Below are 13,742 nucleotides of genomic sequence, written 5' to 3' on the forward strand. Positions count from 1 at the left end.
GGTATAACAATCTGCTTCTTTTAATTCCTTGATGTAAATCCCCTGTACAGACACACCTGACCTCTCTCCATTGAAAATATGGTGAAAGATTTCCTGTGCATTCCTGGTTACTCTGATCATAATGACGACTCTGCTCCTCTGTGCCCCCGACTTTAATGTCCCCAAATCAATCTTCCCTAATGCAAATTGGAAAGGCGACTGTTCTCAAAACATTAACTCAAAGAACATTTTGCCGTCTGCGTTGCCACACATATTTCCCGCGATTAATTGTGCTCCTGATGAATTCCTATCATTAGTGCCCCCTGCGCTGTGTTTGTCACGGTGAGAAGGTAAATCGTTGATTGGTTTTTAGACTTTCTAAATATGCCTTTGGGGTGGGGCCCCGGTGCTCCATTTCTCGATGCAATCAGAGGCGGACACCCTATCCCTGGAATTCATCTTCCCACGTCTGCGTTCGTGGATGAATGATAAGCTGGTGTTCTGTTCTCAATGAGAGTTTTCCATGTTGGCAGAGATACGGGCGGCGACCATTTTGTTTTTGATTGATCAAACTCATTTCATGTTTTGTACTCCAGGAACTGCCGATATCTGCACTCCCAGTAACATCAAGTGTGTTGACAAGGCGCTTGGTAAGAAATGTTTTTATTTTCTATTATAATAGAGTAAAACGACAGAATGTTGACTTACTTTATAAGGAAATATTGGGTTTCAGTGTATGGGTGGAGATAGCCTGGGTAAAGATTTCAAAATTAAATTGCCTCCATGATGATATGTCAATTGTAGGAGAAGGAAATGCGCAAGCTGTGAGTGACAACGATGTTGCCCAACTCCTTACTCAACTTCATGTTGGAGCTTTCACAATACATTGATATTCCTTCACCAAACCAACTCCATCCGGTGCGGCCGACTCCCCACTGGCTGGTTCGGGTTATCTCTGTGCAAAGGTGCCTTGTCTCAAAGACATTATGATGGTCATAAAAGAGACGCTTTATTATGTGATGAGAGATATATTAGTACAATTTGGATTTTCAAGCCTAATAAGCCAGACATTTAATTATCATCTTCTTCAAAAAGAATCCAAGCCCATTTAATGGGTGGGTGAGCTAAATCTAGATATATCTTACAAGAACTGTTCATATTTTTATTGGTTATATTCTCCACTCAAATAATCAGAATAAATTCACCCATTGTGAAAGGTAATAACTTAAAACATTATTTATATATTTGTATTATATAGTTTTTTTTTTTTGTGTGTGCCTCAGTTCGAGAACAGATTATGTGTTGCCCCTGCCGAGGCGGCAGGGTAGCCTAGTGGTTAGAACGTTGGGCTAGAAACCGAAAGGTTGCAAGTTTGAATCCTCGAGCTGTCAAGGTACAAATCTGTCATTCTGCCCCTGAACAAGGCAGTTAACCCGCTGTTCCTAGGCCGTCATTGAAAATAAGAATTTGTTCTTAACTGACTTGCCTAGTTAAATAAAGGTCAAATAAAATAAATAAGAGTTATAAACTTGGAATGACTGTTATCAGGTCATAGACACTGGCCATTTTGTCCATCTGAATTGAATTTTGTCTTGAAAATAGGGATGATTGAGTAAGCCATGTATTGTGGTCTATGTTAATGTAATATGTGAGTTTTTTTCTGATTGTGCATATATTTGCTTTTATCGCTGTGAATGAGAAATTGTTTATGCATGTACAGTGCATTCGGAAAGTATTCAGACCCCTTGACTTTTTCCACATTTTGTTACGTTACCGCCTAATTCTAAAATTGATTAAATTATTATTTTTTCTCATCAATCTACACATAATACCCCTTAAAGACAAAGCAAACACAGGTTTTTAGGAATTTTTGCAAATGTATTAAAAGTGAAAAACAGAAATACCTTATTTACATAACTATTCAGACCCTTTGCTATGAGACTCGAAATTGAGCTCGGTGTATCCTATTTCCATTGATCATCATCCGTGGTAAATTCAATTGATTGGACATGATTTGGAAAGGCACGAACCTGTCTATATAGGGTCCCACAGTTGACAGTAAATGTCAGAGCAAAAACCAAGACATGAGGTCGAAGGAATGGTCCGTAGAGCTCCAATACAGGACCTGGGGAAGGGTACCAAAAAAAAGTCTCCAAGAACACAATAGCCATTCTTACATTGAAAATGTTTGGAACCACCAAGACTCTTCCTAGAGCTGGCCGCCCGGCCAAACTAAGCAATCGGGGGAGAAGGGCCTTGGTCAGGGAGGTGACCAAGAACTTGATGGTCACTCTGACAGAGCTCCAGAGTTCCTCTGTGGAGATGGAAGAACCATCCAGAAGAACAATCATCTCTGCAGCACTCCACCAATCAAGCCTTTATGGTAGAGTGGTCAGACGGAAGCCACTCCTCAGTAAAAGGCACATGACAGCCCGCTTGGAGTTTGCCTAAAGGCACCTAAATGACTCTCAGACCATGAGAAACAAGATTCTCTGGTCTGATGAAACCAAGATTGAACTCTTTGGCCTGAATGCCAAGCGTCACATATAGAGGAAATCTGGGACCATCCCTACGGGGAAGCATGGTGGTGGCAGCATCATGCTGTGGGTATGTTTTTTAGCGGCAGGGACTGGGAGACTAGTCAGGATCGAGGGAAAGATGAACGGCGCAAAGTACAGAGAGTTCCTTGATGAAAACTTGCTCCAGAGCGCTCAGAAACTCAGACTGTGGTGAAGGTTTACCTTCCAACAGGACAACAACCCCTAAGCACACAGCCAACACAATGCAGGAGTGGCTTCAGGACAAGACTCTGAATGTCCTTGAGTGGCCCAGCCAGAGCCTGGATTTCAACCCGATCGAACATCTCTGGAGAGACCTGAAAATAGCTGTGCAGTGATGCTCCCCAATCAACCTAACAGAGCTTGAGAGGATCTGCAGAGAAGAATGGGAGAAACTCCCCAAATACAGGTGTGCCAAGCAAGAAGACCTGAGGCTGTAATCACTGCCAAGAGTGCTTCAACAAAGTACTGAGTAAAGGATCTGAATACATATGTAAAAATGATATTTCCATTTTTATTTTTAATCAAGTTACGAAAATGTCTAAAAAACAGTTTTTGCTTTGTCATTATGGGGTATTGTGTGTAGATTGATGAGGGGGAAAAAACGATTTAATCAATTTTAGAATAAGGCTGTAATGTAACAAAATGTGGAAAAAGTCAATGCACTGTGTGTTAATGTGCACCCAATGAAATAGCCATGATTTTAGTAAGTCTATTAAGCATGTACTAACATTACCTCTGCCACACTGGCCCTCAACACGGGGGCCCCACAGGAATGTGTGCTTAGTCTCCTCCTGTACTCCCTGTTCACCCATGACTGCATGGCCACGCACGACTCCAACACCATCAAGTTTGCTGATGACACAACGGTGGTAGGCCTGATCCCCGGCAACAATGAGTCAGTGACCTGGCAGTGTGGAAGTCAGTGACCAGGCAGCGTGGATGCCAGGAAAACTAACCTCTACCTCAACGTCAAGTAAGACCAAGGAGCTGATCGTGTACTACAGGAAATGGGAGTGGGGCGAGCAGACCCCCATTCACATCGACAGGGCTGCAGTGGAGCGGGTCAAGCGCTTCAAGTTCCTTTGTGTCCAAATCACTAAGGACTTAAAATGGTCCACATACCACATACAAACAGTCGTGAAGAAGACGCGACAGCGCCTCTTTCACCTCAGTAGTTTGAAAAGATTTGGCATGGGCCATCAAATCCTTAACAAGTTCTACAGCTGCACCATTGGCTGCATCGCTCCTTGGTATGGCAACGGCACCTTTCCCTTGATCGCATAGTGCTACAAGGGGTGGTGCGGAGAGGAAGTACATCACTGGGGCTGACCTCCCTGACATCCAGGACCTCTATATCAGGCAGTGTTGAAAGGAAGTCCACCCCAACCATATACTGTTCTCTCTGCTTCCGCACGACAAGCAGTATCAGAACATCAAGTATGACACTAACAGGCTCGTGAACAGCTTTCTATCCCCAAGCCATAAGACTGCTAAATAGCTAACAAAATGGCTACACGGACTATCTGCATGAACTCTTTTATTTTTGCACTGTCTCTATGTACGCTCACTCTATGCACATTCTACACACTCACTCACACACACACACATATATTCATACTAACTCTACATACGCACACACGCTCACATACAAATATCAAACACGCTGCTGCTACTCTGTTTATAATATATGCTGATGCCTAGTCACCTTACCCCTATACATATCTAATCGTATCACTCCAGTATCCCTGCCGATTGTAAATATGAAATTAACACTGAGCCTGGAACTAACCCTGTATATAGATGAGTTACTTTTTGTGATCTTCTTTTTTGGATCTATTTCATTTTTTTATTCATATTTTTTATAGAACTACTGCATTATTTGGAAAGAGAGAGCAGGAAAGGCATTTCACGGTACTAGTACAGTACATGTGACAATAAAAACTAGAAACTAGTAAACATTGAATTATATGAAAGGGAAATCCAACCCATTTTCATATTCATTATTTCCAGCACATAGACACTGGAGATAATGAATATGAGGATAAAAAGTAACAGAATTCCCCTTTAACTTGCTAACTGAAATACATCAACAGTGGTTATTAGGGAGGCAAAGATGGAACCCAAACACACCTGCATCCTATTTGTGGTGCTCATGCTGGAGAACAAGGGCCTCACTTTGTGCATGGCAGGTGTTCTATCGTCACTGGAGTCTATAGCTCATTTAGGATCACCTGGCTTTAGACTGGCCTACTGACCCAAGCTATATCCTAGAGCCAGGCTAACACACTGCTCTGTGTTCGAGGCTATGTTCCAGACCCAGGCTATAACACTCTGCTCTGTGTTCCAGGCTATGTCGCAAACCCAGGATGTAACAATCTGCTCTGTGTTCCAGCCCTTCTCCAGAAGAGCACTGGGGACACCTGTCCCTGTGAGACACCATGTAACCTGACCCGCTACGGCAAGGAGCTCTCCATGGTCAAGATCCCCAGCAAAGGCTCCGCTCGCTACCTGTCCAGGAAATACGACAAGTCTGAGGAATATATCAGGTAGATCTAACTTGACGATTTATATTAGTATGACCTGGAAAAGATCAGCGCTGGAAAATGGAGACACCCTCAGGGGTTGGCTACACATCATGTGTCTCAAATGTCACCCTATTCATATATAGTGCACTACTTTTGACCAGAGACATATGGACCCTGGTCAAAAGTAGGGTACTAGGTTGCTATTTCAGACGCAACCCCCGCTTTTCATGTTCACTGCTCAATGCTGTTAAAATCTTAAAGACCGCATAACCTGACAGTCATTAACTTGATTACTTTTAATTGCTTTAAGGCATGAAAGTGCCATCGTGACAATTTATGATGACCATAAAAATGACATGGTACAGTATATGTTTTGACGTATTATCCTGTTAATATCATAGTGCTGTGGTTGAGGTTAAAAGGAAAGCACGAGTTGTGTTATTTTTCATAACACTTCACTATTGGCTTTAACAACGTATAATAAACATATGCAGTTACCTTTTATTCATGTTTACATTTTCTCCGTCTCCAGAGACAACTTTCTGGTGTTGGACATCTTCTTTGAGGCTCTTAACTATGAAACAATTGAACAGAAAAAAGCATACGATGTTGCAGGTTTACTAGGTGAGTGTCCCTTTTCTGCCATGACCCCTTTCTCTCTCGCCATTGTATTATTCAAGGCTTTCAATACTTGGTGTTTCATGTGGTTTAAGATGAGTCTTAATATAGAAACTGCCTGACAGTGGTTCTTTTGTCTCTAGTAATAAATGGAATTTGGAATCAGATAATGGGTTTGAAATATGAGTTAATGAGTAATCATTGGCATCACCTGGAACCATACCAGAAGGAGGAATCTTAATATGATATATGTCTTCCTTTTCAGGTGACATCGGAGGCCAGATGGGTTTGTTCATTGGAGCCAGTATTTTGACAATCTTAGAAATTTTGGATTATGTTTACGAGGTACATTGTCTTATATGTGTATGTGCATGAAGCTCACAAAAGGTGACACATTTGGGGTTGCAAAATTCTGTTAGTTTTCCCAGAAATTCTGGTTGGAGGATTCCGGATTTCCTGCTAATACCCACCTGATTCCAACCGGGATTTCTGGAATACCTGTACATTTTGGGAAAGTTACTGGACTTTTACAACCCTACACACATTTCAGCTGTTCTTAATCTGTAAACCCCAAGGACACCATTCTAAAATGGCAGCCTCAATCAGTGTCAGTGGGACTTTGACCTTTTCAACTGTTACCTGAGGACTACGATCACTGCTAATGTGTCAATAATGAGCGTGAATGATTTCACTCGTGTTATACGAGGCTAATGATATGGATAGCCTCCGCTCGCTGAGCACTGGGATATGTCAGATGTGCTGATGGAGTGAATTGCTGACTTTCTCTCTTCCATCACTTCATGCAGGTGATCAAGCACAGGCTGCAGCGTCTGCTGAGGCCACAGAAGGATGAGAAGAAACAACAGACGACCACTGTTGCAACTGTGGATCTGCAAGATATGAAAGCCAGTAAGGTGAGTGTGTTGCTTGTGGAGGGCAGGCATGTTGCATCAGGCATGTTGTGGGCCTACACATCTACAGCATGTGCATGAAGGGAGAGCCCAAAGGGGTTGTTCAGTTCACTCTAGCCGTGATGTACAACCATTTGACACAACGGTTCTCAATCTAAATGTCACTACAAGCTATATCACTATACATCTTTATATATCACTATACATCTTTATATATCACTATACATCTTTATATATCACTACACATCTTTATATATCACTATACATCTTTATATATCACTATACATCTTTATATATCACTATACATCTTTATATATCACTATACATCTTTATATATCACTACAAGCTATATCACTATACATCTTTATATATCACTATACATATTTATATATCACTATACATCTTTATATATCACTATACATCTTTATATATCACTACAAGCTATATCACTATACATCTTTATATATCACTATACATATTTATATATCACTATACATCTTTATATATCACTATACATCTTTATATGTCACTATACATCTTTATATGTCACTATACATCTTTATATATCACTATACATCTTTATATATCACTACAAGCTATATCACTATACATCTTTATATGTCACTATACATCTTTATATGTCACTATACATCTTTATATGTCACTATACATCTTTATATGTCACTATACATCTTTATATATCACTATACATCTTTATATATCACTACAAGCTATATCACTATACATCTTTATATATCACTATATATCACTATACATCTTTATATATCACTACAAGCTATATCACTATACATCTTTATATGTCACTATACATCTTTATATGTCACTATACATCTTTATATATCACTATACATCTTTATATATCACTACAAGCTATATCACTATACATCTTTATATATCACTATACATATTTATATATCACTACAAGCTATATCACTATAAATCTTTATATATCACTATACATCTTTATATATCACTATACATATTTATATATCACTACAAGCTATATCACTATAAATCTTTATATATCACTATATATCACTATACATCTTTATATATCACTATAAATCTTTATATATCACTATACATCTTTATATGTCACTATAAGCTATTTCACTATAAATCTTTAGGTATCAATATAAATATTTATAAATCATTATAAATATGTATGTATCACGACAAGCTGTATCACTATAAATCTTTATATATCACTATAAATCTATATATATCACTATACATCTTTACATATCACTATAAACTAAATCACTATATATCACTATACATCTTTATATATCACTATAAGCTATATCACTATAAATCTTTATGTATCACTACAAGCTATATCACTATACATCTTTATATATCACTACAAGCTATATCACTGCATGTCTTTCTCAAGGACATCAGTTTAGTCTCCTGTTAAAAATATTGTTTTATCCCATTGTACAGGATTACATCCCCCCAGAGGCAACTCCAATTCCCAGGTCCCTCTCTAATGAGGAACAAATTTACTTCTCGAGTTCATATAAAATCATCCAAAATCCTCCATTTTCCCTAGATGTAAAAAAATCATCTACATGAAATATCTACCATTACATCAAAGGTATTATCATTTTGGTTTATTCAAAGGCATTGCAATTTTGGTTTATTGAGCCAACATTAAACTGTACATCAGTTATGGCCAGTTTCCCAGACACAGATTAAGCCTCCGTTGAACATGCTTCTTAGGGCTCTATTCAATCCGTAGCGCTGAAGATTTGCTTTATAGCGCGATTGATCCTCTTAAGGATCCGCCCCTTTTTTTCAAATTTTGCCTAAAATGACATACCCAAATCTAACTGCCTGTAGCTCAGGACCTGAAGCAAGGATATGCATATTCTTGATACCATTTGAAAGGAAACACTTTGAAGTTTGTGGAAATATGAAATGAATGTAGAAGAATATAACACATTAGATCTGGTAAAAAATAATACAAAGAAAAAAACAACTGTTTTTTTGTACCATCATTTTTTTAAATGCAAGAGAAAGGCTATAATGTATTATTCCAGCCTAGGCGCAATTTAGTTTTTGGCCACTTGTTGGCAGCAGTGTATGTGCAAAGTTTTAGACTGATCCAATGAAACATTGTATTTCTGTTCAAAATTTTGTATCAAGACTGCACAAATGTGACTAATTGGAATATGAATAACTTTTCAAGTTCATAACTGTGCACTCTCCTCAAACAATATCATGGTATTCTTTCATTGTAATAGCTACTGTTAATTGAAGAGTTCAGTGAGATTAACAAGAATTTAAGCTTTCTGACAATATCAGATATGTCTATGTCCTGGGAAATGTTCTTGTTACTTACAACCTCATGCTAATTGCATTAGCGCACATTAGCTCAACCGTCCCGTGGGTGGGACACCGATCTGTAGAAATGCTTAATGTACCCGCGGTCGCTGACACTGCATTCACAGTAAGCGCTGCATATTGCGGCTTAATTGGAAATTACCTTAAAATGTATACGTGGATCCGCGATACTTCGGCGATACGAATTGAATAGAGCCCTTAGTCCAAGACTAATCTTTATCTGTGTCTTGGAAACTGGCCCATTTTGTATATCTTATTGTGTTGTGGTCTTTGTGGCCACCAGGAGTCCAGTGATATGACCATGACCAGAAGTCATCCTGAAGGAGCTTACGCCAATACGATTCTACCGAACCACCATCTTCCCCACCACCAAGGACAGCCACATGGAGTGTTTGAAGACTTTGCCTGCTAGAGCCGGCAGCCATCTTTCCATCCTGATGACAACAAAAGTTGTGTCCTCTCTGGGCTGGATCGGGCATCAAAACAGACCCTGGGACCTCAGTTCTATATATTTCTTGCTGTCACCAGTGAAAAAGCTACAGCCAAAGTTGAACACCAACCCTGTGCTGCAAACAGACCACTTGTATGTAGGCACAGATTGGACCCCACATTACTGTCCAGCTGGAGACGCCCACCTTCGACCTTCCTCCAATTGAAAGCTGGCCACTCTGCGATTTCTATACTGGTTATTTTGGTACATGGTCACCACATGGGAACAAGACAAGGACTGCATGTCATTTTGAGCCATCTTGATTCATTTATACTCACCTCCAGTATCTTGATATCTGTACCTTTCTTAATTTGTTATTATTATTCTCAATAAGTTCTCACTCAGCTCACTGTTTTGAATCATTGTAAAATAAGTAATTATTTAATGAGATATTATAATTTCCCCTTTATATTGTATACAAGATGAGTATAAGACAGGTTGTCATATTCAATCAAACCATTGTACTGAGATATCAAACAAAATCAGAGGAATTATATTGATCTTTTAGCGTGTTAAAAACATACTACCCTCGCTTTGATGATAGGGCCCTTACTGCGTACCAGCTATACACTATTTCCTATTTATTAGGATCCCCATTAGCTGCTGCCAAGGTAGCAGCTACTCTTCCTGGGGTCCAAGCAGTGTTAAAACAATTACATCACAACCAAACACAACAGCCTAAATCATAAATAAAACAACGCATCATACAATATATTACATTATTACACTTTTATTACCAATGTAGAATCTAAAATCCACAATACCACATTACAAGTGTGTGTGTGTGTGTGTGTGTGTGTGTGTGTGTGTGTGTGTGTGTGTGTGTGTGTGTGTGTGTGTGTGTGTGTGTGTGTGTGTGTGTGTGTGTGTGTGTCTCTTCACAGTCCGCGTTGTGCCATGAGGTGTTGTTTTATCTGATTTTAGTGCTCGCTTGAGTTACTTGATGTGGAAGAGTTCCATGTAGTCATGGCTCTATGTAGTACTGTGAGTTTCCCCAGAGTCTGTTCTGGACTTCGGGACTGTGAAGAGACCCCTGGTGGCATTTCTTGTGGGGTATGTATGGGTGTCTGAGCTGTGTATTAGATGTTTGAACAGACAGTTCGGTGCTTTCAACACGTCAATACCTCTCACAAAGGCAAGCAGTGAGGAAGTCAATCTCTTCTCTACTTTGAGCCAGGAGAGATTGACATGTCTGGTTTATGGGAAAGGTGTTTTAGAGAGTAGCATTATAGGTTCAACCTGAACACAAAGAGAAAGCACTGTTTAAATGGATGATGATTAATTTAATATAACACTAATACTAATTTTTGTAATTGATTTATATATTTTAGAGAAAATGATTAAAAAAATAAATATATATCTATATATATATATATATATAACCGTTATTATGATTGTAGTAAATCACACTGACATATGTTTATTAGCGAAACCAGTCAGAAAGATGATTGGAATTGCCTTGCTCCAAGCAACAAAATGCACATCGATATGGTTAATATTACTGTCATTATTTTTATTTACTGACTTGGGCATGGGTGAAGATCTTACAACAATTAGTGTCCATATTAAGTCAGCATTCAAAAAGGCAATGAATAGCAAGCAACAAGCTGCGCTGTGAATCCCCTTGACATGGATGAATCATAATACACATTATTGAGCACATTCCAGTGTCTGTAGTAGTTGAGCGCCTCTATTTAAAGACAGGGCCAGAAGAGTCCTTTCCCATAAATCCCTGTTGGAAGCAAAGTTGCTTCCAAAATAATTGTTTTATGTCTCCTGCACAATCTCTTGGCTTAGATAGTGAATTTGTTACAGTAAAGGTTTATCCAGGACTAAAACTGCTGTCCACTCCCATGTAGAACAGCCTCAGTGAAAGACCTATCACTTTGACTGTAAGTAAACGATTTTGTATTTTGCTGGGTTATTCATTTATACCTCACATTACAGCACATGATCACATAAATAGATAAAGATGTTGGAATATAACTATTTTTTTCATTTATTTTGCTTGTGATCTTTAAAAAGGTCCAATGCAGCCGTTTTTATCTCAATATCAAATTATTTGGATAACAATTAAGTACCTTCCTGTGATTGTTTTAAATTAAAATGGTCAAAAATAAAGAAAAAGGTTCTTAGCAAAGAGAAATTTCTCAATCAAGAATTTAGCTAGGACTGTCTGGGAGTGGAGAGGGAAAAACTAGCTGTTATTGGCAGAGAGGTTTGGAAGTCTTTCTTATTAGTCTATGAAGTAATTGATGTCACCAGGCAGGGCAAAACTCCATCCCACCAAAACAGGCTGAAATTTCAGGCGGTCTTTTCAAACAGCCATTACACTAAAAGGGCATTATCATCATCTTCATAATTTCACAGTATTAGTCCAGGCTCCGTGTGGAAATATAAAACACAGGAAACTCATTTTTGACCCCACTGGGCCTTTAATATTGGTAACCCTGCTGAGTGCTCCGAGCTGTGCTTTGTTTGACAAGTCCACAATGAAATTACCCATTCATCAGCGTAAATAGAATCTACTCTTGTCCATATCAAGTAATCATGGGCCATACATGGCTTTTAAATATTCATAATCATGTGTCACTATGACATTTTCAAAGGTTCCCAATCATGGTCTCTGATGGCACCCTATACCAAGTTTCTCCTCTGTCATCAATAACACTGAAGGACAGGTCACACGCTGAGGAGATGCTGTACTAGGGTGAACGTGGGGGTCAAATGATCAATGTAAAGCTTGACTTCACTTGTTACAGTCATGTATAGATACAGGAAAGCCTCAGAGTCAGTCTGATTTGCTGTGTGTATAGCATACATGCTTGGCTTGTCTGAGAATGTGTCCATAGAATTCTGAAATAATTTGGTATGTAATATTACAAATAGGAGTTGCAAATTACATCTGTGCATATTACAGTGGAACTAAATGGTGGCTGTGGAGCTGGAGTTGACCTTGCTTGATTTCCCCAGTTGACAACATTCTGTACATTACCATTACTAAATTTGCCACTCTGCTCGTTCTTTCACTGAATTTCGCTCTTCCTCTGCTTGTTCAGTTTCGCAATACTGTTGACATATTGTATATTCACACAATCAAAATCAATTCTCTGTAATAGCAATTTGTGTATTGCGACTTTCTCATTTTGGTCTGAATGTTCCACATGACAGCAATAGGGGTTTCATTGAGTGAAATGGCAATGCAGCATGCACCGTTACACTGTCGTCAGCTCAAGACGAAGAACGGATCAGAGCAATTCTATCAAACAGTATGACACCAATGGAAATTCACTAAGATTTACAGAACGCTGAAGACATTTTGTTCAGAAGTCTGCTATCGTAACTGTTTATTCTGTTAGAACACATTTTATAAATGTTATGGTAAGTACAAATATTAAAGTTTAGATTGGTACATTAAAATGCCTCCTATATGATCTATTGTAAATTCACCTTTTCTTTCTTGCCTTCTTCACTTTGTTCTTGAGCTTTAAGGAGCTTAGCCGTCACGTGTTTTTATTAATACTCACTGTGACTGTTGTCAAAATCATTTCAGAGATAAAAGGAGAAGACAACTTACGTTGCTCATACAGTTACAACAGGTTGAGTGTGACTCAAACGTTTCTCTGCAAAGCATCAACAGGAACAAACAAGAGCATTTTCGATAACAAGTTGGTGTAACTAATGTGAAAGTTGAACAGCAAAAGTTTTGTAATTCAGCTCACCTAAAAAGGTGCATCCCAAATGGCCAACCTATTCCCCGTGTATTGCACTACCCATAAGGCTCTGGTCAAAAATAATAGGGTGGCATTTGGGACACATCCCTCAAGTCTGAATTCTTCAGATGAACCCTTCCGCGTGGGAGGAGAAAGTCCAAAATGGAGTGCAAAATAATGACATACAATTTGATCCCAGCTGCCATATAGTTAGGTGGTTTCACAGCATGCCTGGGGGTAGTATGTACTAGGCCCTTGAAATACACCTGCTATAAATATCATTGTGTTTTTCATTTTTCCCCAAACAAATTTTAAAAGAACATTTGATACAAGACAAAGTAAAAAAGATAGAGAATATACCAAATATAATATAGCGTACTGGCTTTGAAAGTTTGAAAGTGTGTGGTTTTAAAACATTTAAACAGAAGAAAGTTGGTCGTCGCACACTTTTCGCAACATTGACAAACCACCAACGTTTGGCCGTGGCTGAATGATTGTGTGCTCTTTTGCTGACACCTAAAGGACAACTTAGGCTTTGTTGGCTCCACTGCCTCAATGTAATGTTCCGCTCACTA

At 38.9% G+C, this 13,742-nt stretch overlaps 1 protein-coding gene across 2 annotated transcripts in view; it reads left to right on the forward strand.

The window, feature by feature from the left end:
• LOC106586149 (acid-sensing ion channel 4-A-like) overlaps window positions 1–12,874 on the forward strand; it is a 95,778-nt gene extending 82,904 nt beyond the window's left edge. The window contains exons 5-11 of one of the 2 annotated variants that reach the window (XM_014173053.3): window positions 576–629; window positions 4,933–5,086; window positions 5,598–5,689; window positions 5,949–6,028; window positions 6,490–6,597; window positions 8,062–8,215; window positions 9,248–12,874. In XM_014173053.3, coding sequence (XP_014028528.1) covers window positions 576–629; window positions 4,933–5,086; window positions 5,598–5,689; window positions 5,949–6,028; window positions 6,490–6,597; window positions 8,062–8,193 — 620 coding nt within the window. In that variant the 3' untranslated portion in view covers window positions 8,194–8,215; window positions 9,248–12,874. The remainder of the gene's footprint in view (window positions 1–575; window positions 630–4,932; window positions 5,087–5,597; window positions 5,690–5,948; window positions 6,029–6,489; window positions 6,598–8,061; window positions 8,216–9,247) is intronic. The other variant, XM_014173054.3, reaches the window with a different exon arrangement.
• Window positions 12,875–13,742: the final 868 nt, after the last annotated feature.

The sequence above is a fragment of the Salmo salar genome, chromosome 25 (assembly GCF_965601325.2).
Source record: "Salmo salar chromosome 25, fSalSal1, whole genome shotgun sequence".
Lineage (NCBI taxonomy): Eukaryota > Metazoa > Chordata > Actinopteri > Salmoniformes > Salmonidae > Salmo > Salmo salar.